This window comes from Stegodyphus dumicola, chromosome 1, assembly GCF_044657685.1.
Source record: "Stegodyphus dumicola isolate Sdum_Otavi_A_Nest chromosome 1, ASM4465768v1".
Taxonomy (NCBI): Eukaryota; Metazoa; Arthropoda; class Arachnida; order Araneae; family Eresidae; genus Stegodyphus; species Stegodyphus dumicola.
In genome coordinates, this window is record NC_140768.1 from 11,475,135 (window position 1) to 11,502,037 (window position 26,903).

At 34.5% G+C, this 26,903-nt stretch overlaps 1 protein-coding gene across 1 annotated transcript in view; it reads left to right on the forward strand.

Moving 5' to 3' along the window:
• The window catches only part of LOC118188262 (protein C-ets-1-like), a 144,436-nt gene that overhangs the window by 19,004 nt on the left and 98,529 nt on the right, over positions 1-26,903 (forward strand). Inside the window, exon 2 of the mRNA XM_035358659.2 lies at positions 2,944-3,061. Within this exon, the coding sequence (XP_035214550.1) occupies positions 2,954-3,061 (108 nt within the window). The 5' untranslated portion in view covers positions 2,944-2,953. The remainder of the gene's footprint in view (positions 1-2,943; positions 3,062-26,903) is intronic.

A 26,903-nucleotide genomic window follows, 5' to 3' on the forward strand; every position in this document is an offset into this window, starting at 1 on the left:
AAGTGCGAAGAATATGATATTTGATAAATAAAGGTAACACACAAAACGCTAAAAAACGCTCCTTTGGGCATAATATAAAATCTGAAAACTTTCGGGAATGAATTTGTAAGAGCCTGAACGTTTATGATTTTAGGCTCTAATATTAATAATTATTTATAGAAAACACACGAGAAATATACTAAAAAGTGTACTAACCAATTTAAAAAGCAAATTTTAAGGTTTATTTATTTTACCTTTTCTAAATTTACAAAATGCTGATACATATTTAAATACATATGCTGCATTATTCTTATTTCTAAAAGTTTTTTATAACGTCGTATATTTCATGCCTGGAATAGAACAGTTCGATTTTTATTACTTTGTACCACCATACCGTTCATTATTTTAAAGACACTTGCAAAGGAATTATAGTTTTCAACCAGTTCTTATTTCTGATAGCAAATATACTTTATTTGTGTACAAATTATTGTGTACTAGTGTGTGTGTCTGACTATTGTGTACAAATTTGTAAATTTTAGTTTCATTTACAGTATGGAATGGAAATTAAATATATATAAAAGTTCCCTTTTCTTATTTGCCCAAAAGGACGTTAGACCCAAAAGGCTTTTAGTCTCAAAACGGCATTTTGCGTCATTTCAACTTTCTGCGTTGATTCACATTTCAAACTGTTGCCACGAAATATTATCGCCCTGTATTATATTTAAAGATATTAAATAATGAAGAAGTTTCATGAATGTGTACATGTTTCTCTCATTGTGAAAAAACAACGGTAAATTTATCTCAAGTGCGCGAGGCTGTTTAACGGAAATTCTAAAGCTGTGCTGTTTTTAAATATTTTGTGACATTGCTGTCGAATTAAATTTTATGTGATTTAAGTGCGAAGAACATGATATTTCATAAATAAAGGTAACACACAAAACCTTAAAGAAATGATCCATAGGGCGTAACATAAAAACTGAAAGCTTTCAGATTTTTTTCATTTTTTAAATAATATTTTTCTTCCTAAACTTAGCGGGAAATGTTACTGTTCTATGAGAATTGCAGTATTTGATCTTCAAAACTTTAGCAGTATGAAGATTGTATTACTATTATTGTTGTTAGTAATAGTAGCAAAAACTGGGGAAAAAAAAGCTGTATATATGTCTTGATGAACTTCTAAAATTCATATTATTAAATTTTGCAGTGTATAATTTGCTTGGCAATACAATAGTTTTTTTTTACCTTGCCATGAAATTGATAGTTTGTTGACAATCTATTTCTTCCGTCTTGAATAGAGCAAGCAAACTATGATCTTAGGTAAAATAAATAAAACAAAACTGAAAATTCGCTGATTTGATTTTTCTGGTTGTAGTATTTTTGTCATTAAGTTTTTACCTGTCAAAAAGATGTCAATAGTTTTGACGAATTTTCTGACTCTTCTGTTTCATTGTTTGTTCCCCTTTGCTTGACTCGGCTGTTATTCAACTGGACATTGAACTTTCCTCGAACGAAATATAAATGTTCAGAAAAGATCCTTCGCCCATCCTATGTTGTCTGACTTTAGGTCAATAAAATTTACCCGCTTTTATTTCTCTAAAGCAGGTGCACTGACTATGATCGTATGTTTGTTTTTCTTCCCTACCCTGCCCCTTTTTCTGTTCTATTACTCCTCGACTATCGTAGAATAAACTCGCTTTTGCGTAGAAAACTATGTTATTTCTACCAAAAAGGGATTTAGTTTCGCCTTTTTTATTGATATTTTAATTCCGTGAGTTATCGATTATTCCTTGAGAAGTTGTCGTTTTATCGATATCGTAGAACCCTGTCTGACCGTGGAAAGCGGTGATTGGTTTCAATGATCAGCTTATGAAAGGCCAGAAGGGCTATCAATTTCGTTTTGCCATTTTGCGTCGAAATCTTTAAGTGTCGAAGTCTTTAAGCGTCGAAATCTTTAAGTTTCACTTTTCAGATTGTTGCCACCAAAAATTGTCGCCTTGTGTTATATTTAAAGAAATTAAATAATGAAGAATCTGCATGAATGTATGTTTGTTTCTCGCATTGTGATAAAACAACGGTACCTAGAGCCATCCAATTTTGAATATAATCTTTCGCCGAATATAGGCATTTGGAAGCCCAAATTTGGAATTTGTTTTACCATCGGTTTCATATTTTGTAAAACTTTAACACGAAATTTTGATTAACAAACTCAGTGATTTCAAAACGATCAATGGCAACACTTTATGGGGAAAAAAAAAAAAAAAAAAAAAAAAGAGACCTCCAGCGTGCGAGATTGTATCGGAAATTCTAAAGATATGCTTCTTTTAAAATTATTTTGCGAAATTGCTATTGAGCTGAATTTTATGGTTTAGGTGCGAAGAACATGATATTTAATAAATAAAGGTAACACACAAAACGTTAAAAAAGAGCCCTTTCGAGCATAATATAAAATCTGAATTTATTTACTTATTTATTTATTTATTTGTTGATGCTGCTTTGATAGTCTTTTTTTTTTTTTTTTTTTTTTTTTAAATCTTGTCTGTATTTTGAAGTTACTGTTTAGAATTTTTTTGTTTTTGAATTTAGTAGCACCATTTCAGATTAGTAAATTATTTTTTTTTAATATTTATTTTCGTGAATTCTTAAGAAATTGATTCAATTGAATTCGTATAATTTCTAGGGCATGTAATTCAAAAGTTGCTTTACCGTTTCGGTAGAAATATGTGAAAAATGGTACTAATAGTTAAATGTTTAATAGTTGAATATTAATTTTCTTATCATTTGATTAGTTTCTGGACCCTTCGGTATTGATACCATAGTACTTCAATTGATGTCTGCTTGCTAAAAAAAATGCGATTTGTTAATTTACCAAAAACGAACGTCAGCTTTTTATTTTTTAACTTCCAGATGTTTCATATAAATCTTGCATTAATAAATATGTATATATATGTATATTTTTCCTTTCAGGGTGAAGAAAATGGATGTTGAATTTTACAGTGACCAGAATTTGGATGCTAGAAATTACTTTTCATCCCTGAAAAGCTTCGAAATGAACATGGCCAGCAAAAACCCTCGCGTACCCAAGGTAATTTCTTAAAATTCAAAGATTTTGCAACTAAAATTATTGCTTTGTTCATTTTAGTTTGTGTGCGTGTTCCCAGCTTTGACTGATAATGCATTTAAATGAAGTCTCGATGAATTTGTTGCTGCTATAATTATGGATATTTTGTTAATCTTATAATATAATATCAAGTATAATCGTGTATTATCTATGAATGTTAATGATGTTTCAGAACTTGCGAATACGTTGGTAGACGAACAATGAATCATTTTAAGTAGCGTTACAATGTTTTTACTTCCTTGTACGAAGTAAAGAAACTACTGTAAACCGGAAAATTTTGGGGGTATCAGAATCCACTTGAAGGATTTTTTTGTCTGACGTCTGTTCACGGACAGAATAAAGCAAAAGCGAATACCCGTAGAACTTTGAAATTTTGTATATGGCACTGCTATAACATGTAGTTGTGCACCTCCCTTTTTAGTTACAGTCGGCCCCACCAAACGCATGTATCTCTTTTTATGAGTTTTTATATTTATTGCTACTCTGTCACCCGGCTCGGTGAGCTCATTTTTTTATTCTTATATGTTAGTAAATTGTTCATTTTTTGCTTTAAAAGTGATTGAATTATGTGGTTTTTATGTTCCGGTTAAAGCTTTTATGCCTTTTATTAATCTGCATGCAATAGTTGTAGAATTATTAACAATTTAAAACTTTAAGTGGCGAGTGAAGCCTGATGAACTGCCATTTGTTTACATTTCAAACTTAGTTGAATAGTGAATTATGTCAGCTTTTGCACATTCAGTGTCTTTCTGCCGAGTGAAACCAGAAGTAAACTTTCAATTTTGCGCACGGGAAAAGTCTGCCTTCTTGGTCGTTGGCTATATTGCTTATTTTTGCGTGGAAATTTTAATTTTAATTGTACTTTTTTTTTAAAAACTGTTTTGACTGTATTTGGTGTTTTATGTTTTCCTGTATTTTACAGTTTTTTAAGGAAGATGTTTTGAGTTTTTATGTATTTTTGCTTTACCGAGAAGTGAGAACTGAATTAATTGAAAGAATGAAATTGAAAGAATTTCTGTAATGAAATTCGAGGAAATAAGTTTAAATGAAATACAGCAAAAGATGTGTATAACTTAATATTCTCTATCGTTAGTTAAGAAGTTCGTAGTTAAGAAGTGTGCGTAGTTAAGCTTCTTTATCGTAGTTAAGAAGTGTATAACTAATTCTTTATCGTAGTTAAGAAGTGTATAACTTAAGGGGTATCAGAAACCCGTATACCAACAATGTTAGATTGGCCATTTTCGATGTATCTTTTCTCAAAATCTGCTGTAGATACAAGCTTGAAATTTTTTCTGTAATTAAAGTATACCTATCTGATTATACTGAAGTGAGCTTTTGAAGCATTTTGAATTTTAGAGTAAATTACAGAATATTTTGTTAGGCATAGTAAAATTTATCACTTTTCTCGCACAAAAAAATTATAAAAAAAATTATTTCAAGTTTATTACAAAAAGCTCATTTCAATAAATATTAGGGAACCTAATAAATAAGCCATAAAAAGTTTAGATACCTGTGAGCACTAGTTCCTGAGAAAAAGTACATCGAGTATAAAAAAATCACGTTTGGAGAAAAACGCGTTTTTATGTAAAAATCCTCATTGATCCAAGCAGTAGATGACAAATTAAAACTAGATTTTTTTACTGTTCTAATTTTCATAGAGATTAACGAATGGTATTTTTAGAAAGATAAAAGTGTAGAGAATTTGAAAATGCAAAAATCCGAAATCACAATTTTTTGAAGATTTTGGGGTTCCAACACCCCTCTAGTTAAGAAGTGTATAACTTAATTCTTTATCGAAGTACATGCAACCATTTAATCGATTTTCTTATAGAAAGTCGTCAGTATATGAAACTCGGTGCCAATGAAACGTAATAAAATATGAATACGTATATAATGAGTCACGTCCTTCCTTCCTCAGATGAAGTTTGTAAATAAAACTTAGAGCTTCGTTATCCAGCATTAGAGAAAATATACTCAAAGCACTTGTCCGGAATTAGACATTGCTCAGCGGATTAATGCCTAATCTAATATCACGAGTGTTAAAAATGATTCATTTAAACTTGAGGGTCAAGTAGTTCAGGACAGTCTGTGACCGGATATTGTTAATTGGCACTCCGGATGCCACCGAGATCGGTCGTATAGAGAATGTTTTTTTAAATAATCGATGCATGTTTTCTTTCCTAGTGATACTGATTTTTTTTAATCGTTCCTTTTCCGTAGCCAAGAGCGTTTTCCTCCAAGTCTCCCATAAGCTATCTTCTTCTTCTATTTCTTTTTTTTTTTTTTTTATATGTTTTTTTATCACATGATTAATCTTGAAACGTCGTATGTGGCCATTTGGTTTTTCACGCCTCCTTACTCCGTTTTCGTTGTATCTTTCAAGTATTCGATAATGGTAGTTTAAGGAGTGTTGAATGAGAATGTAGCCGCTTTCGTTTTCAGCTTTGCCGCTTACACAGGGTGAACCCTCTAATTTTTGGAATTTAAATCGGCTATAAATGTTACGGTGAAACACCGAAATCTGGAGAATGTCGACTTTCACCGGTGAATGTCAACATTCACATAGTCTCTTGGTGTATGTTCGAAATATTTTCCAAATACTCTTATTTCTGACTTAACCGGTCAATGTCGACATTCACCATGCACTAATGGTGAATGTTGAACATATAACAATATTATATTTTCTTCTCCGTCATTCAGTCGCGAATAAACGTACTCGAGACTTGAAATAAGAACTTAAGAACATGAGAACCTAAAACACACAATACATTCAAAATGAGAAAGGAAAATAATAGAAGTTAAAAACTTACTTAATTATACAGTAAGTTCTAAATGAGAAAATAAAATAACAGTCATAAAAAACTTACTAAATTATGCGAGTCAAATCTTATTTATTGCAACAACTTAAACTATTATGGCACTTTATGACCTCTCTTTTCGACTTTCACCAGAGCTTATCTGTGATTGGCGACATACACCGGTGAAGGTCCGAATATACAAGAATGTAGTGCAATATTCGCTCTTTCACCGAACGTATTTGGTGAATGTTGATATTCTCCGGTGAAAGTCGACATTCTCCAATTTCGGTCTTTCACGGTAACATATATATAAATGTTTTCAAAATTATGACTGTATTAGGAAGATTGACATTTTCATTGAAGAATGAAACACAACACCATTCAAATGACTGCCACGGCTGACTTGACATTACCGCAAACAATCAAACCAATTTTTCAGTACATTTTCGATTTTTTGAGCTCCAATCGCATGAATGGCAACTTCGACTTCGTGTTTTAAGGCATCAATCGTCTCTGGGTGGTCTGTAGAGACATTAGAATTTTTTGGAAGCAGGCAAGATGAAAAATTAGCAAACTCCTTCGCCGGGAATCGAACAAGGACTTCTGAAATACCAGCCCAGCGTGCAGAACCACTACACCACGAGGGCACGCTAGGAAAGTGGGAGATATACCTCATAGGTTAGCGTAACACTTATCCCTAAGGGTTCCGAATAAAAAGAAAAAAAAAAAAAAAAAAAAGGTCAGAGTGTCCTTGAAGGACTTTTGTTTTCGTTTTGCGATTTTGTGTTGAATCACTATAAACGGCGAATCACTTTTCAAACCGTTGCTACCAAATCTTAGAGTCTTGCATTATATTTGAAGAAATTAAATAACGAAAAATCTGCATAAATGTATGGATATTTCCCGCACTGTGATAAAACAACGGCACATAGAACCATCGAATTTTTAATGACGTAATTCTTCACCGAATTCGGGCATGTGGAAGACCAAATTTGAAATTTGGAATTTGTTTTAAAATCGGTTTCGTATTTTGTAAAACTTTAAACGATTTAAAAGCGAGCAATGGAAACACTCTAGGGGAGGAATCTCTTTATCTGCCTCGGAAATTCTAAAACTATGCTCATTTAAAAATTATTTTGCGAAAATGCTATTGAACTGAATTGTATGGTTTAAATGCGAAGAACATGATATTTAATAAATAAAGGTAACACTAAAACGTTAAAAAAACGCCCCTTTGGACATAATTTAAAATCTGAAACCTTTCAGATTTTTTTTGGGGGGGAGGGGTGAACCCTTATGGATAAGATTCACCCAGAGACGATTGATGTCTTGTCACGAAATCGAAATTGCTATTCATGGGATTGGAACCAAAACAATCGAAAATGTACTGAAACATTGGGTTTATCGGATGGGGTAATGTCAAGCCAGCCGTGGTAGTCATTTGAATGATGTTGTGTTTCATTCTTAAATGAAAATGTTCAGTCTTTCTAATAAAGTCATAATTTTGAAACAATATTCATTAGTTTTTTTTATAGCCGATTTAATTTCCAAAAGTTAGATGGCCGCCTTTTATTAATAGAAATGCAGTATTCGACTGTGGAAATAAGGAACAGAAATCAAATTTGATATCGGCTTTAAAACTGTTGTTATAGTAAATTGCTGTTTCGGAGAAAAGCAAGCAGAAATCAGTCCAGTGGAAAGTTTTCATTTAGAAACCATGTGCAGTTAATTTATTTTATATATGTATAATGTACTAGAGAGGGTGTTTACACATTTTTTTAGAATGATTTCGATAAAGAATTTAAAAAAAGCAAATGTTTTCGAAAAAGTGTTTTTGGCAACAGCTTGTTATTTGCATCGTCTGCTACTTTTACTACTACTAATATATTTATTCTTCTTTCAAAATGTCGTGTGTAAATAAGCTTTGGATTGAAGGATATGTTTTTCATCTTTCCGATGAGAAATATTCCTGATTCATTATTCAAACGATGTGAAATGCATAGTATTAAAATTTTTAAGACGTCGACCTACAACCGTCCTTGGACTTTGGAAAGCTGTTCAAGAGAAATGGAATAAAATACCTCTTCCGATACTGCAAAAGGCTTTATGTCGTGGAAATTACGGTGTTCAAAGATAGTGAAGAATAAAGCTTATCAATTAGAACATTTAAAGCACAAAAATTTCAGGTAAAATATTTCTGTAAATACAATTCAAATCGTCTAAAAATGTGCGAACAGCGTATCGATTTCATATCTTGTTAAACTACAGTACGCATGTGCAGTGAGTTTAACAAAACCTAGTGTTACCCCATGTTTAGAGAAGCTGAGCTAAAAGTTAAACTCTCGATTTTAAGTTCACATTCCTGATCAAAATTTTCATATCTTTATTCGTAGATGTAAGTTTGTTGTGGGTAGAGGAAGTCGAAGCACTTCAGATTTCGGGCAGTGCAAACTTTGATTACTTTAACCGATCGGAGTTCGGACAAAAAAATGTGACTTTCCATTGTTCAGTACCAGAAGTGATGTTTGTCCTTACAAACGTGACCAGGCATGTCTCCGTAATGAGATCATTGTTCAAACGCAAAAGAATTCTTTTTGCGTTCTTTTACAATAGAATTTCGCATTTTATCAACGCAGGCGAAAAATTATATGTTTATATGTAAATCGTTTTTTACTCTTCAGAGCTCTGTTTTAGGGTCGACAATGGAAGTCGTATATTAAAAACGTTTGTGATTTTGAATTTCGATTTCCCCCCCCCCCCAAAGTCTAAAGGGGCTTTGTCCCTGAAGGACTATGGTTTTTCGTTTTGCGATTTTGTGTTAGTTTACTATAAATGTCCATTTCACTTTTCAAACTGTTGCCACCCAATGTTAGAGTCCTGCATTATATTGGAAGAAATTAAATAATGAGAAATCTGCATAAATGTATGGATATTTCTCGCATTATGATAAAACAACGGTACATAGAGCCATCGAATTTTGAATGACGTAATCCTTATGGGAATGGGGAAGCCCAAATTTGAAATCTGGAGTTTCTGTTATTATCGATTACATATCTTGTAAAACTTTAACGAATTTCCGATTAACAAACGCAAAGATTTCAAAGCGAGCAATGGCAACACTGTACGCGTACGGGAAAAAAAAAAAAAAAAAAAAAAATTATGTCCAGCGCGCGTGACTGTGTATTGGAAATTCTAAAGATATGCTCCTTTTAAATGATTTTGTGGCATTTCCTTGTAATTGAATTTTATGATTTAAGTGCGAAGAATATGATATTTAATAAATAAAGCTAACACACAAAACGTTAAAAAAAAAATAAAAAAAAAAAGAAGCCTCTTTGGGCGTAATCTGAAAAATCTTTCGATTTTTTAAAAATAATTTTAAAAACATTTTTCTTAATTTTTTTTTTTTTTTTTTTTTTTTTTTTATTTTAAAGATTCCTTTGCGTGCTGCATCGCATCTGTCGGTATAGGTGCTTTATTGTTTAATTCATGTGTAAAAGTCACTGAAGTTCTAGGGGCTGTTGCATGAAATCAACGTGTCGTTTTTACGCATGCGCTCAGTCTGTTATGGATTCCCATCCGGGAGCTGATGTTCATCCCAATTCCTTATTGCATATAGCATCGCATATACTTCCAACCGTTATGAAGTTATCACAAATGCTCTTCGTTCTCCTGCCGATAATTAAGCTTATTAGCTGTCCTTCTAATGGGCCGCTTCGGGTAATTAAAACACCAACAAGAACAGAGGATGGCCAAGAACAACCGAACACATGAAACTCCATTCCTAAGGCAACAGAGGATAACATTGTTGGAGAACGTAGCATGCGTGGGCACGCTTTTATTTGAAAGGCTTCCACTGTTTTCTTTTTCCTCCGAACAACGTGGCAGAAGCGGGTGAAGGGAGTGTCGCCAGCTAGGAAGTATTATTCTCGACTTTTGAGGACAGAGGCCTAATTATCACTGGAGGCCAGAGTTTTCTCGACGCTTGTTAATCGGTTTATGCCGTTGTCGAGTGGTCACGACTGCCATTTGTTTGACAAGCATCTTTTTAAAGGAGGCTTTTCCGAACGTTTTGTAGGAGAAAGGAGATAAACGAATCAGGTTGATGTTTCGTTGAAGGAAAATTTAGCTTTTTACTCGCAGCATTCAATTATTTTTAAAATTAAGGGGAAAAAACATCTGTTACAGGAGGGATTTTATGTACAGTAAACCTCGTTTATCCGATAGATGAGTTTTCCGAACTCATTAAAAAATTTCCGGAAAAGATGTTGACTAAGGCTCGAGGGAAAATCTAGATATGATACACAGGTTGTTGTTCTTCAGAATTCTCCGATTGATTTTCTGCTGATATTAGAAATAATAATGCATAAAGTTTTGGAATCTTTCATCAGATTTTCCAGTATTCATGTATCATACCATTCGCCTGTCCTGAAAATCTCTCTCCTGTTTCAAAATTTGATACTGTTATTCAATCGATCCCCGCAGTGACCGAGGGGTTAAGATCGCCGAATCTTGGTATTTCGTCCGGGGTTAACGGGTTGGGTGCATGGTTGGTTTTCGTGGTTTTCCATATGCGTAACGTGAATACGAGCCAATTTTCACTTAGAAGGACCTCCACGAAAGCATCCTTTTCTAAGGTACAAATATCTGCTCGGCCAGGTTCTCTCAAATTTTCGTCTTTGGCATTACTCCGCTTGGTTTGTCCTTAGGATGGAGGTCCTAGGCAGATAGCCCTCGTGAGGTTTGCCATATTCCAATAACGAAACCTATTATTTAATCTGCTTCAGTCTATGGCCGAAAAAAATCTGTTTTGTGAATGTATTTTTCTTAATTACGGCTTATAAGTGCACAAGAATTGTGGTTTCAATCATACACGAGTTAGCGATCATCCATTGTTTTAACAATGGGAAAACTGAGTTACTGTGAATTAACTGTAAACTGAGTTACTGGTAACCCCAAATTATAACTCGGTTTTCCATTGTTAACAACGGGAAAACATACAAGGTATTTCTCCCGCCTTCTTAGCATGCCTTCGCAGTGCAGTGGTCAGCACGCTGGGCGCGTATTCCAGACGTCCGTGGTTCATTTCCCGGCGAAGGCGTTGCTCATTTTTCAACTCTTCTGCTTCCAAAAAAAAGCTAATGATTCTGCAAACTGAGTTATGATTTGGGGAATTTAACAATTACGCCTATTTTTGTGACCTCATTCCCCCTCCTCTTTTGGGTTCATTTTGCATCAATATCACATTATAAATAGTTCAGTAATCTAAATCATGCATTATAAAGTGAATTTAAATCGATTTGGAGTTATTTTGAAATGACGTCGCTATTAGACCGTACGATCATGTAACGGAATACGCCTTTTACTTTCGTTCGTGCGTTCTCTGATTCGAACACGAGTTGTATCGTTGTTCCCGAGCTCGAATCCCGGAAAAGGCTTGAGATTTTATAACGTCTGTGCAGCATGGAAGCACTTAAAATACTGGCGAGCCGGAAGTCCTCTCGAAAATATTTATGGTTGGGAAAAAGGGTAGAAGGATCCTCGTATCCATCCCTCGGGCCGTTCTCCATAAAAATTGGGGGTGGAGCTACACAATCAGTGCGGTAGGATTATATTTGCGCGGCCATTGGTTAAATTCTGGTGCCGCGCCCACTTCTACTTGTACATGTACTTGTCCCACCATAGCTCATTCTTTCTCTTTAACCTTGAAGTTCCTTTTTTCGACTCCTTTAGGAACTATTAAGCTAAAATACATTGGTCTGCATGTAGTCCTATAGACTTTACCGTTTCTTGTGTTTCTGCAGCTAGTCTGCAGCTCTTATTTTCCATAGAAACAACAACAAAACGAAGTGACATAAAAATTTTAGGCGATAGAGTCAATATTGAAGCCCGGTGGTGCAATGGCTACCGCATCGCGCAGCAACACCACAGATCCGGGGTTCGATCCCCGGGCTGGACAAGGGTAACTCAGCTTTTTATCCCTTGAGTGGGTCGATAAAATGAGTACCAAGTTCGCTTGGGAACTAAGCACCGGGGCACCAAGTTTACCACTTGTTCAGGGCATATGCTTACGCGCCTCGGGGCCTACGGACGAGCATTGTTGTCGATGAACTGACCGATGAGATGCGGAGAAACAAAGAATCAGGCTCTCAGTTGTCCTAGATAATCGGTGAGCCCGGTCTGTGCACACCTAGCTTTCGCCGTTTGATTCTAGGCAAGATTTCAAGGCAAAAATTTAAAACTAATATAGAATACGGAGATTAGCATACAGCCAAAAAAATAACATCGAAATTTCTTTTCGGACAATTACTTTTATAACCTAAAAAAAAAAATCTGGAAGATTTCTTTGAAAAATGAGGGTCTTAAAAAACTAAGCATGGCTAAAATATAGGGACTTGTTTGTTTTGAGCTGCCATCTGCTATAAATAAAGAAGGTTCAGAGTAACCTATAGTAACCTATAAATCCTTTTTCTTTCAATTTTTCTGTGCCTACAGAAGGAAATTTTTAGGTGTGTCCAGACCGGACACACTGTGCCGCAAAGGGTTAACCGAGATAATCTCGTTTAAGTGCGAAATCCCGTTTCGAGACCAATAGCCCTTTCGGTACTATTTATGCTTCGGCATCTTGACGTAGACGCTTTTCGCCATTTTTCGATTTAGCGAAAAAAAAACTGTACTTCCATTACAAGACTGTAAACATTACATGTGTTTCACCGTATTCTTCATGCTTCCAGAATCGAATTTCAACTTGTATATTAGTATAAACAAGAAAATATTTATAAGATCTAGGAAATGTACAAGTTCTCTTGATATTTATCTTATCCTACAACGAACACGATCATCTCAGTTTTTGACTCCAGAGGTGCAAACAGATTCGCTTTGGGCGGTGCCGACCTCCCAGAAGCAATCGTAGGCACAATTATGTATAGAATAACTCAATCTACCGTTATTGGAAATATCGTACGACGTACCTGTGGGGATGAAAAATAAAAATGGCGAAAGTTGGTGGATACTACCTCCTGTTCCGACTGAAGTGATCTGATGTCAATCTCTGGATGCAGTAGACCTTGAAGGGGAGACTCTGCAGCTTGAAAATGATACTCATCGAATATTATGCCTCGGTTGACGCTCGCTTACTATTCGCTTTATTTTTTTTTAAACATATTTTTTCATTTTGTTGTTTTTCAGAGAATTTTTTTTTCTCCGTGTGTATGTGTGTGCTGATGCTTCTGATTGTTTTATTGGAGATTTTTATTTACTTCATGCGCTATGAGTTGCCGAGAAACTGATTTGTTTACTGGGACATATGATCGTGTAGGAAAAACAAGTTTGTGTGTCACTTTAATGCAAGGATGAGTTTAACTAATATTAGATTCCAGATAACAACGCGTAAGTAATGTAGATGTGCATAAAATAGAGTTTGTGTCTTTCGTTAGACCTTATTTTCGTTTTATTGTATGTAGGTTTCTGCTTTTTGCAGTATTTAAAAGCTGCTTTTTATTTAACAAAATGCGGCCGATTTATAGAAAAAAGTTAGTACGCTTTTTATTAAAATTAACATTTGGAGTTAATAAATTAACATTAATTTGCTCTGGAAATGTCTGAATTTTGAGTTTATCAGCTTTTCTGTTTACCTTACATTACCACAACGCAAATGAACCGCGCAGACTGACAAATCGCTCGTTTTAAAAGCTCTTTACAACCTTGCGAAAGAAGAGCTTTAACCCTTTGGAGGCCGAAATGGCCCAAGATTATGATGTTGGGTGGTCTATTTTCCGTGTGCCTTCGTGGGGTAGGGCCATCAGTGGCTGAGCAGTAAAGTCGGTGAACACTGGTAGTTCATTCCGGGGTTTGAATTCCGCGAAATGCCTGGCTGCCTGGGCGTTTTCGTGGTTTTGCCCATGTTTAACATATAAACGAGTCAGTTTTCCTTAGAATGTCCTCCACGAAGGCATCCCTTCCCTTAGGCAAATAGCCCTCGAGGCTTTGCCGTAATCAAATAAACCTAAACCAAAACAAACCAACCTTCATGGTGTAACTAAAAGCACGTCCGACGCATATTTGTGAGGTCCGTATCCCGACGAGGACATTGCATATTGTTCCTGCATCGATATAACTTGACTGTACGAACATTTCAGCTGTATTTTTCATGTTTGTGAAACCGCGATAATTTTGATACGTTTGGTTACAAATCCTTTCTATAGGAGCCATCTTGAATTGGTTCTGGAGCAAGTTTTAGCCGTACATTAAAAATTTTGCTCAGAGAATGAAACGAAGATTTCAGTTGATGTCTCTGTCTGTTATTCTCTCTCTCTCTCTTTTTTTTTTATCAGCTCATGTTAAATGATAATATCCTGCAATTGTTTAAAAATGATCAAGTGGAAAAAATTGTGTACTTATCTTACCAAGTTTTCATTTACTGTATCCTTCGTTTATTTATTTTTCTTTCTTTCTTTTTTTTTTCCCACTTCTATTCCTGCCGTATTTTTTCAACGAGGACTAACTAAATCTCAGTTAATAGGTGCTTGCGTTATGTTTTGAAGTGTTTCCGAATAGGAAATATAAAGACATTATGACGTGGGGGGAAAAATGCCCTTTTCCTGTGTTCATTGCACCGGTTATCGTCCCATCTGTGCTCCCCACATTCCCCTGGGCTCCCGAATTAAGATTCAATAGAGAGACATGCATCAACTCTACAGTAATACAGTAATGTGTCTCTTCCTTATTTAACGTACCCACGGAAGGAAATTCGCCTTGCTTTTCCCTCGTGGGATACCAGAAAAAATATTCAAGCCAATGACAAACAGGGATTTTCAATTTAAAAAGAGGGAATAAAAACGGTGATTTAATAAAAGTCTTTCGTCTGTTTTCAAAATAACTCCTACTGATGTTTGCTCAATTTTTAATAAGTTCTTGAGTAAATATTTTAAATTTGGCTGAGATTCTCCTGTTTCAGCCTCTGGGTTTAAACTAGTGGTGTTGGAGTAAAGCTATGATGAGCTGTCGATTTCTGTAGAGCATTTACAGGGATTACGCATTTTATTTATACAAATTTAAATAAAATGCGTACAGAGCAGGAGGGGGGCAGAGCTACATCATTTTACGATACTTTTTAGCCCAAAGATATACGTGAATTTATATATTGGCGCATTTTAAAATTTGGCGTATTTGTTGAAAACGAAAATAACATCAAATGTGGTTTAGGCACTTTGTTAAAATTACTTGAAAGTAGAAACGATGTCACTATCCCCCTTCCCTTATGCGCAATGTAAAAAGGGAAAGGAAAATAGGTTGCCATGTGCTAAGAAGTTCGCCAAGTGAATTATTCTTGGCGCAAATTGTAAAAAATGCGCCAAGATAAATTTTTGAATTTCTCCTTCAGTTTCGCACCAAATTTTACAAAATTTAATATTTAGGCATCATTTGAGTCACAAAATCGAAATATGGAAAAAAAAATTGGTATGTCATTTCAGAAAAAGTTCGATTTTGTGTCAAAATACCTATACTAGAACAATGCTATATATAAATCTAATATATATCCTAAGTTGTGCTTTCGAGACATGAAAAACGCAGTTTGAATTTTGTCAGTCCGCCCAGTAGAACGGAAGATATAGAACTGTCCCCCCCCTTTTTTTTAAGTCTCAAGGGGCTTTGTCTCTAGAGGACTATTGTTTTCGTTTCCCGTCGATTGGCTACAAACGGAGAATCACTTTTCAGATTGCTGCCACAAAGTATTATCGCCCCGTGTTATATTTGAAGAAATTAAATAGTGAAAAATCTGCATAAATGTATGTATATTTCTCGCATTGTGATAAAACAACGGTACACAGAGCCATCGAATTTTGAATGCCGTAATCCTTCTACGAATATGGGCATGTGGACCAAATTTCAAATTTGGAATTTGTTTTATTATCTATTTCCTATTTTATAAACCTTTAACGAATTTTTGATTCACAAACTCGGTGATTTGAAAGCGAACAATGGCAACACTGTACGGAGCTGGACATTTTTATCTCCAGCGCGCCAGACTATGTATCGGAAATTCTAAAGGTATGGTCATTTAAAAATTATTTTGCGATATTGCTGTTGAACTGAATTTTATGGTTTAAGTGCAAAGAACGTGATATTTAATAAATAAATGTAACACACGAAATGTTGTTAAAAAAAAAAAAAAAACGCCCTTTTGGACGTAATTTAAAATCTGAAACATTTCAGCTTTTTTTTTTTTGGGGGGGGGTAGTGTACGTGTGTAATTTGTGTTAAGAGTTTGACGAATAAATAATAAAGGGTTTATTTTACCCTTCTTCTGAGTGCTGGTGTTATTAGCAGTGTTAAATATGCAGAAACCCTCAGTCCATATGTAGCCAGCCTGTCTAATTACCGGGATGAGTCTCCCGCAGTTTTAGCCATTCAGCTTTTGCTGAGCCATTTTTTTGTCTGAATCGACTTTCTCTGAGTTCTTAGAGTATTTATTGTTAATGAAGGTTGAAACATCATATTTTGTTGATACCTGGTATGTCATGTATCATGTACTCGGTTGATTCATCCCTCATTTGAATTGAAATGAATGCGAACCTGGCGGAACGACTCGTTGTGGCTCAAAAATGAGTGAATAAATGAATGTGATTTATTTCACTCAGAGCATAGAAGCTTGTCTTTAGATTCGAGTGCTGGCATGGAAGCAATTGCTGCTAAGAAGGGCTGTTTATTAGCCCAAAATGCAATTTGCCCAGAACGGCTATTAATTGCGTTGATTCACTATAACGCATTTTAAATTGTTGCCACCAAATATTAGAGCCTCATTAAGAAATTAAATAATGAAGAAAGAAATTAAATAATGAAGAATCGCCATGAATGTATGTATGTTTCTCGAACTGTGAAAAAAACGATGGTACGTAGAGATATCCAGTTTTCAATAACATAGACCTTCACTCAAATATAGGCAACTGGGAACCTAAATTTGGAACTTGTTTTATTATCGATTTCATATTTTATAAAGCTTTAAGGGATTTTTGATTAACAAACTGAACGATTTCAAAGCGAGCAATGGCAACACTGTACGAAAAAGAAAAACATTTTTATCTCCAGCGCCCGAGACTGTGTATCGGAAATTCTAAAGATATGCTCTTTTTAAATATTTTGTGATATTGCTCTTGAATTGATTTTATGGGATAAGTGCGAAGACCGTGATATTTAATAAATTAATAATAATAATAATAATAATAATAATAAAAATAAAAAAAATAAAATAAAAAAAACTGAAATTTTTCAGATTTTAAATTACGTCCAAAGGGGCGTTTTTTTAACGTTTTGAGTGTTACCTTTTGAGTGTTTATATTAAATATCATGTTCTTTGCACTTAAACCATAAAATTCAGTTCAAGAGCAATATCGCAAAATAATGTTAAATTAAGCATATCTTTAGAATTTCCGATATACACAGTCTCGCGAGCTGGAGATAAAAGTATTTTTTTTTTCTATATAACGTTGCCATTTCTCTCTTTTAAAGCATTGAGTTTGTAAATCAAAAATTCGTTAAAGTTTTACAAAATATAAAATCTATAATAAAACAAATTCCAAATTTGGGATTTCAGATGCCCATATTCGCAGTAGGATTTCGTTATTCAAAATTCGATGACTCTATGTACCGTTGTTTTATCACAATGCGAGAAATATACATACATTTATGCAGATTTTTCATTATTTAATTTCTTCAAATATAATGCAGGACTCTAACATTTTGTGGCAACAGTTTGAAAAGTGAACCGACGTTTATGAGCCCGACGCAAAATGCCAAAACGAAAGCAATAGTCCTTCGGGACTGAAATCCCTTTGGACTAATAACACAAAACGTCAAAAAAAAAAAAAAAAAAAAAAAACCGCCCCTTCGGGTGTAAATGTAAAATCTGAAAGGTTTTTCTCTTTTTTATATTCTTATTTATTAGAGAATAGAACGAGAACTGCTTTAAATCGCCTTCTCACAATTCTCCAAAGTCCATAGATGTCCAAAATATGAAAATTAATAAATAAAATAAGTCAACTTCTAAATTAGGAATTAGTGGTTTTAGAAGTGAAGGTACATTATAAGTTTTTTTCTCCCTCCTCCCTGCATGCCTTGGTGGTGTAGCGGTAGCACACACGGCGCGCTTTCGAGAGGTCCAGGTTCGCGTCCCGGCGAGGGCATTGCTCATTTTTCGTGTTTCCAACGTCAAAAATCGTAATGACTCTAGAACATGATACATGATTGAGGAAAAGTATGTTATGTATGTCTATTGGAGAGCATTTTTTTAAACAATATGGCAGATTTTTGTTTTATTTATTTATTTTTATCTTTTCCTTATTTATTTATTTAAGAAGTATTACTTTAATAGCATTTTCCCGTTTCCCGGAAAAAACAAAAAGAGAGGGTATAAGATATTTTCTCCCTCCTTTCCGCATGCCTTCCTGGTGTAATTGGAAGTACACTCGACGCGTATTCGAGAGGTCAAAGGGTTAGAATCCCGGTGAAGTTACTGAACATTTTTGAGGCGTCCTGCTTCAAATGAGGGTTTGAAACGATTTATTAGCTTTTCTCAAGTATATCTTCTCACGGAAATTACAATTGCTCGTAAAACAATTGTAACTATTGAATCTTCGACAATGCGTAGCTTTTAGGACCTTTTGGTAAATTCTGAGTACGTTCAAGGCCTACCGAAATAATTCGAGAACTGACGATTCGCCGAATCTTTCCCAGGCTTGTTTTTGTTCATCGTTTTCAAAAAGGTGTATACATATTTAAAGATGATGAAATCAATCAATTAGAATGCTGAGTTGGGACCACGGAGTGGTTTGTTTGAAGGTTAACCGGTGGCTTACCTTCGCGATGAGACACTCACGTTCTGAGAGTTAACAAATCATTCACTATGTGGGAAATGGAAGTCACATTTTAAACCGTGAGAACCACGGACGATTAAAAAAGGCAAGTTGTTCCCGACTGTTGGGAACGTTGATTTTGAGAACGATATTGTCACTTCAAAAAGCCCCGACCTGAGGCCACGTTGTTTTGTTTTTTTCGCAATTCGATAAGTTTGCAATAATGGTGTTTTCATGTCGTATTTTTAACTTAGTCCACGCCACAGTTGGGTGAGTTTCGTTATCTATCAGTTGTCAAATTTGCGTACGATTTTAGCAAGTCCTTATTTTTGCTGTCCCCCCCCCCCGTTTTTTTTTTTCCCCGACTTTTTTCTCAAGGTCAGTTGTGCGAATTTTCTGCCTGGAATTGATATTTGATGATCAGGTTTATTCCTGTATCTTGTAGAAATACAATCAACCTTCGATTCAGAACAATGGAGGTAGGCTAAGGAATTTGCGAATAAGGTAAAATGTGGATTTTGTAAGAATTTTCGAATAATGCCATTTGAAAGAGATATGAACAGAAGGTTGATGGCAAGTAGAAGAAAAGGGTTAAAAATCTCAGCAGATTAGAACAATATTTTTTAACGGAGAAACCAAGTACTCTGTCGATGAAGCTAGAGGTAAGTTCTTGATATTTTTGTGATAAAATAATATTAGATTTTAATTTATATAACTAATTAGGGATCCTTAAAAACACAAAAATATTTACAAGTTTAATAGCTACGCATTTGGGTAAACAGTTGTTCACTAACCTCAGTTCTGGAAGTTCAGTTCTCAAAACGATTTTTAGTCCAAAGGGCTATTAATTTCGTTCTGGCATTTTGCGTCGTCCACTGTAAAACTGCATTTCTCTTTTCAAATTGTTGCCAACAAATATTAGAGCCCTGCATCGTATTAAAAGAAATTAAATAATGAAGAATCTGCATGAATGTACGTATGTTCCTCGCAGTGTGAAAAAACAGCGGTACCTAAAATTGGATTATATTATTAATTTATGGCAAAGCACACGAGGGCTATCTGCCTAAAGGGAGGGATGCCTTTCGTGGAGGACTTTCTAAGGGAAACTGGCTCGTATATACGTTACACATGGGGAAAACCACAAAAACGCCCATGCAGCCAGCCCGTTCGCCGGATTCGAACCTCGGACCGAACTACCAGTGTTCAGCGTCTTTACCGCTCGGCCGCTGGTGGGCCAGCGGTACCTAGAGACATCCAATTTAGAATAACGTAGTTCTCCACTCGAATATGTGCATCTGGAAGCCCGAATTTGGAATTTGTTTTATTATCTTAGAAGGTATTTCTCTCGCCTTCTTAGTATGCCTTCGTGGTGTAGTGGTCAACACGCTCGACGTGTATTCGAGAGGTACGTGGTTCGAATCCCGGCAAGGGCATTGCTCATTTTTTCATTTTTCCTGCTTTCAAAAAATACTTAATGTCTCTAGAGGGGCGCCCGAACTAAAAGGGTGGTGTATGATGATTCTCGACCACCAGGATTTGGCGATTGGTTTCCTTAATCCCCAGTCGCCCTTTAAAAGGAAGAGTACATAAGGTATTTCTCCCGCCTTCTTGGCATGCTTTCGTGGTGTAGTGGTCAGCACACTCGGCGCTTATTCGAGAGGTCCGTGGTTCGAGTTTCGGCGAGGGCATTACTTATTTTTCATCTCTTCTGCTTCGAAATAACCGAATGTCTCTACAATTTAATATTTTCTAAAACTTTTAAGAAATTTTGATTAACAAACTTAACAACTTATGATTTCAAAGCGAGCAATAAATAACAACACTGTACGGGAAGGGGGAACATTTTTTGTCTTCAGCGGGAGACGGTATATCGGAAATTCTAAATATATGCTCTTTTCAAATATTTTGTGATATTACTGTTGAATTGAATTTAATGATTTAAGTGCGAAGAACATGATATTTTAGTAAATAAAGGTAACACACAAAACGGTGAAAAAAAGCGCCCCTTTGGGCGTAATATAAAATCTGAAAGCTTATTTATTTTTTATTAATTGCATTTCAGTAAAATGCTTATAAAAAATGTCGGTAGTCCTCACTAATTAATTAGTGGGATTTTCTTTATAAGGTAATACAAAGTAATAATAATAACATTTTTGACAGTTACATATATTATTTCAGATTCTGACGTAGTTACTGTGCTAAGAATGTGCGTTTATAATTTGAAAGATAAAATTAAAGGTCTTATGCCATGGTCTTATGGTTTCCCGAACCTTTCAGTCCCACATTTCACATGCATACACTTGCTCTGGAGGGCTCTCTAGATTTATTTATATAATAGTACAAATAAAGTTGCATGTCCAACGTGCCAAAAGTTGCATGTGGAACGTTGCATGTTGTTGCATGCATGCCAAAATTTGCATGTTGAACGTAGTCGGGTTCCTTAATGTTTCTCAATTGAGTGGAACAAAATTATAGCAGCGTAATCAGTTATTATTCTGCCTGAAAAATAATTTCGATCTTTCTGATTACCTACTAGTCTATACTATTAAAAATCTATGCGGTCTCCTGTTTGTGGCTGCTCCGGAATTCTATACATTCGTGGGAAGCCATTTCGACCGTTCTCATTTCCGTAGAGCTTTAATTAGCGGAAATATTAATTTAAAACGTGGAAAAACAATAATTTTCGCCCTCACTTTTCCGAGTGGCAACAGTCTCACACGCTGGAGATAAAAATCTACTTTATTTCGAGAAGTGTTGCCACTGTTCACTTTCAAATAATAGAGATTCTTAATAAAAAAAAAATAAAAAAATCTGAAGTTTTACAAAATGTGAAATAAAAATAGTATTGCCAAATAATATGTTATTCCCGATTCCAAAAATTTGTGGGAAGTGTTGCTATCTGCATAAGACTTTAATCAACCGAGATATGAATAAAAAACTCTGAAAACACTAATTTTCGCGTTCATTTTCCCCAGTGGCAACAGTCTCGCGCGTTGGAGATTAAAATACCTCATTTCGAAAAGTGTTGCCATTTCTCGCTTTCAAATCATAGCGTCTGTTAACCAAAAATTTATATGTTTTACAAAATATGATATAAAAATAACACTGCTAAGTATTAAACTGATTATTGTTATATAAGATCACATTCTAACGTTGAAGAAAACACGCATGTGACGTCATTGTATAAAGAAAATACATCGTTAATCTCTGCATTTTAAATAAATAGCTGCTGTTGGCAACTTTTTTGTTTCAGGTTACTATAATGACACGTTAATTCTTTTATTAATATTGAGAAACTGTTGTATTACACTAAAATTCAATCATGACGTCATAGATATTAATGTGAAGTGTCAAAAATATTTGTTTCCTGGTTTGGCAATAAAAAAAAAAAAAAAAAAAAAAAAAAAAAATACGAATTAGTTGTTGCTAGGAAAGAATGAACTGATTTTATTCACATTGAAATGTTTTCATGCATTTGCTTTTCAGGGGTACATAGAATTTGCAAATTTTGCCTTGGCTGTAGGGCTTGCTCGCTAGTATTCTATAATCGATGTATACGCGGGAAGTAACAGCGTTTGTGCGATTTCTTGAAAATCTCTGTGCTCGGCTAAGAGGCAGTGTTGTTCTCTTGAATGATAGACCTTTTTACTTCCTTGTACTAAGTAAAAAGGAAGTATTGTAATCGCAAAAAGTTTCAGATAGCTTATTTCAACGAAAATATCCATTTTGACCGCTTTCGAATGCAATTTAACGATGTTTTTGCGTGATATCTGTACGTAAGGAGAGAATAAAAGACTGTTCCTCCAAAAAAATTATAAAACTGCTTTGAAATGAATTCTGAAGAGAATTTTTCGTGGCGTCTGTACGAACGTATGTACGTACGTACGTATCTCGCATAACTCAAAAACGAGTAGCCTCAGAACGTTGAAATTTTGTATATAGGACTACTATAACATGTAGATGTGCACCTCGATTTATAAATATATCCACTCTGTTACCCGGCTCAGTGATCTCAGTTTCTTTACTCTTATATGTTTGTAAATTGTACATTTTTTGCTTTAAAAATGATTGAATTATGTTGTTTTTATCTTCCGGTTAAGGTTTTTATGCCTTTAGTAAATCTGTATGCAATATTTTTAGAATTATCAACAATTTAAAAGTTGTTTAAGTGCCGCTAAGCCTAATAATTTTTTTGATGGCGGCCATTGCTTGTTTACATTTGAAACAGCAGAGTAGGGGATTTGTTGCCAATCTAGAGAAACGTAGCTTCGTAACAACAAAGATAACGCCTTCATTTATTGTTGCGAATTAAATCATGCTTAACCCTTTCTGGAATTTTTTCGAGAAAATAAGTGTTTAAGATTTACTTAATTTTTAATAATTTAATTTTTAATATTTAGTAATTTTTAATACAGATATTTTGAGTTTTTTATGTATTTTTCCTTGTCGCGAAGTGAGAACTGAATTAATTGAATGAGAAATACTCAATCGTCTGTGAAAAAATGTTTCTTTTTTGTTTTGTTTTCTTAATATCTTTTATACATCGTTGTAGCTTTATCTTTAATTACATGTGGCAACGATTAGATAATTCTTTAAATGATATAAATTTTGTGCATTCTGAGTTATAATATGAACGAAATAACCTGGCGAAATAATAATAAGTTAACCTGGCGCCAGAGTGTCGCTATGGTAAACAAATAGAGTGAATTTTAAAGAATACATTTATTCTATTGTGGTTTATGCGCTGTCGGCGAAGTAGATTTAATTAAATCCAATAAGTTTAAACGAAATGCAAGAAAAATGCGTATAATTTAATATTCCAAGGAAGTCATGTGGTGTACACATCAGCTTTTTTACGTCAAAGGTGATGAATTGAAGTATTTCATGGGGCTGTGGGTTAGAAAAAAAGGTTGGGAATCACTACTTTGAACGAACTCGTTTGACTTTTCTAGCGTGTGGGCTATCTAAACTTGCGTGCTGGTACTATCTGTTCATTTAAGAATGAAAATTCTCAAATAACTTTATCTGCGGCTCCTACGATTGTTTGGTATCACAACTTTTCGCGTTGGTGACGAGTAATTGTTGGGGGGGGGGAAGCTCTTTCATCTCTACGATGCTGCAGTCGGCCTGATTTGGTTTCGGAGGTAGGAATATGCAAATGGCTTCGAGAAAAATTTGCGTGGGAATTCTGCACCCCACACTTTTCGACCCTTTGCTTGATTGTTATTCTCGGCAACACAGTTTGGAACCATTCCAACTACTATGTACTTCTGGCACGGGTTAAATTAAAAGCGCATTAAGTGCAAAGTATCCCCCTTCCCAATCGTTCGGTGTAGGAAAATTATCCCTTTTTGAATGAAATTTTTTTTGCCCCCCCTCTTCGAATAGTTGTTTTTTTTTTTTTTTTTTTTTTTTTTTTTTTCGTAACAGATTACGAGTCATGCGCTGTTGTAAGATCGTTGATAGTGTTCCAAAAATTATAGCTTTTTAGTTGTTTGCTTGTTTTTCTCTTTAGAATCGATGAAGTAAGTATTGAATTGAAATGAAAAGAAAGCCGTATTCACCGGTTTCCTTTATATGCAACATTCTTTTATTATGACGGTAGTGGTGGATTAAAACACAGCCACTTTCTGTGAAAAATAAAGGACTCACCGATGAAAAATCGAAAACATTTACGAAAGATAAGAAAAAATATTGCATTCATATATATTTGAAAATTTAATTAAAAAAATCATTCTATCCGTTTATTCAATAACAAATATTAAAAACAAAACCACGAGCGAAGTAAAAATTACAAAATGAAGTGCATGATGCATATAAAATAATATTTATAATATGTGTACATAAATTTAAAATCACATCGTATACATACTGTTACGGATTTTGTATTATTTAGCTATTTTTAGTGGAATTGTAATTTAAAATGTTTTATTTTCCCGAGCAATACAGCGCGTGACGTGTCTTCAGAGAGAGCTACGCCGAAAAAGTAAAAATACAGAAGCACGCGCATTCACTAAATAGATATCTCGTAATTTATATTTAAATTGAATAAATGCAGTTGTGTGTTATCTAGAACTGTAATCCGACCCTTTTGAAAGCAAAGAAAATCTTTTGCTTTCCAAAAACCTCGAAAAAATAAAATTTACCAGAATGTTCTCGTACGTTATTAAAAAGCTTTAAAAAGCCGGAGTGAAACATCTCAGTTTATTTGTTTACTAAGTTTTTCGAATTCGGGGTGAGATCGGTTTAGCTTTCTCTGTGCTTTGAATTGTGTTCTATTTAACGTTTTGGTAGTTAAAAATATAACTACTGTGGGATTGTTTGAAATTGTACGAATAGCGGTGAGGAAAAATTTCCGCATTTTGTTTCATTTCTTGTAATCAGAATAAATTTTACTGACTTTTTATCGGACTTATGCATTCAATTTACGCACGCAACAATATATATGTTACGGTGAAACACCGAAATCTGGAGAATGTCGACTTTCACCGGTGAATGTCAACATTCACGTAGTCTCTTGGTGTATGTCCGAAATTTTTTCCAAATACTCTTATTTCTGACTTACACCGGTCAATGTCGACATTCACCATGTACTAATGGTGAATGTTGAACATATAACAATATTATATTTTCTTCTCCGTCATTCAGTCGCGAATAAACGCGCTTGAGACTTGAAATAAGAACTTAAGAACATGAGAACCTAAAACACGCAATACATTCAAAATGAGAAAGGAAAATAATAGAAGTTAAAAACTTACTTAATTATACAGTACGTTCTAAATGAGAAAATAAAATAACAGTCATAAAAAACTTACTGAATTATGTGATTCAAATCTTATTTATTGCAACAACTTAAACTATAATGGCACTTTATGACCTCTCTTTTCGACTTTCACCAGAGCATATCTGTGATTGTCGACATTCCGAATATACAAGAATGTAGTGAAATATTCGGTCTTTCACCGACGGTGAATGTTGATATTCTCCGGTGAAAGTCGACATTCTCCAATTTCGGTCTTTCACGGTAACATACGTATGCGCATAAGTTTTATATACTTAACAAGTATTTAGTATATAAGAACCATTTAATCTCATGGATAATTATACTGTTTCAATAGAGGGAAGAAATTTTTCTTTGAAAGATTTAAAGGTCATTTTTGAAAGATTTTGAAAAATTATTTGATTAATCAAATTTGAAAGATTTTAAAAGATTATCACTTTTCACTTTTAATTTCTAGATTTCGTTTGGTTTGGTTTATGTGATTACGGTAAAGCCTTGAGGGCTATCTGCCTAAGGGAACTGATGCCTTCGTGGAGGTCTCTGTAATGCAGGGGTTCTCAACCGGTGATACGCAAAGTATTTTTAACTATCAAATTCAAAAATTAAAACCCCAACATCCTGATTGAGTTTTTCTTTAACACTCGTAAATTTATGCGATCTGAGCTTTGTTCAAGAGAGGTGGTGGTAGTAGGGCTTTGTAGTGGTGGTACGAAAGGTTTTTAGTTTTTTGTTTAGATTGTACACGTTAGTCAAAAGGTTGAGAACCGCTGTGAATGGAAACAGGCTCGTATACATATTACACGTGAGGGAAACAACGAAAACTCACATGCAGCCAATCTTAAATAGGAACCAACACTAATAGCTAATTCTGTGTAGCTTCGGCTGGTTTATGTTAGTTCGTATTAGATTAGTATCTTATTTTCTGTTTTGAATTAAAACCCGAGTGGAGGCTTATTGTAAGCCCTAGAAGGAGCCATCTTTTAACTTATTATGAGTTGGAATAAAGGGTAAATTAAACCCTTGTTTGGACTTCTTTCTAAGAACAATCGTTATCCAGTTCTTCAGTATTCTATCTCTCCTAATTTAGCTAGGGTATTACAAAGTATTTTAAAGAATGAATGTTTTGTTGCTTGATTTAATTTCTTTAAAAAAAAGCTTCGTTGAATCTTTTTCTAATATATTCATTTAAATTTTTCATTAAGATTTATTTTGTTATTTATTTAATTTTGTTTTTAGGTATTTATTTTGGAAAGAATTTTGGTACCCTTCAACTGTGTTTGGTGTTTTATTTTTTCTATATTTTGCAATTTTAAATGAAGATATTTTGAGGTTTTATGCATTTTTGCCGTACCGCGAAGTGAATCTGAATCAACTGA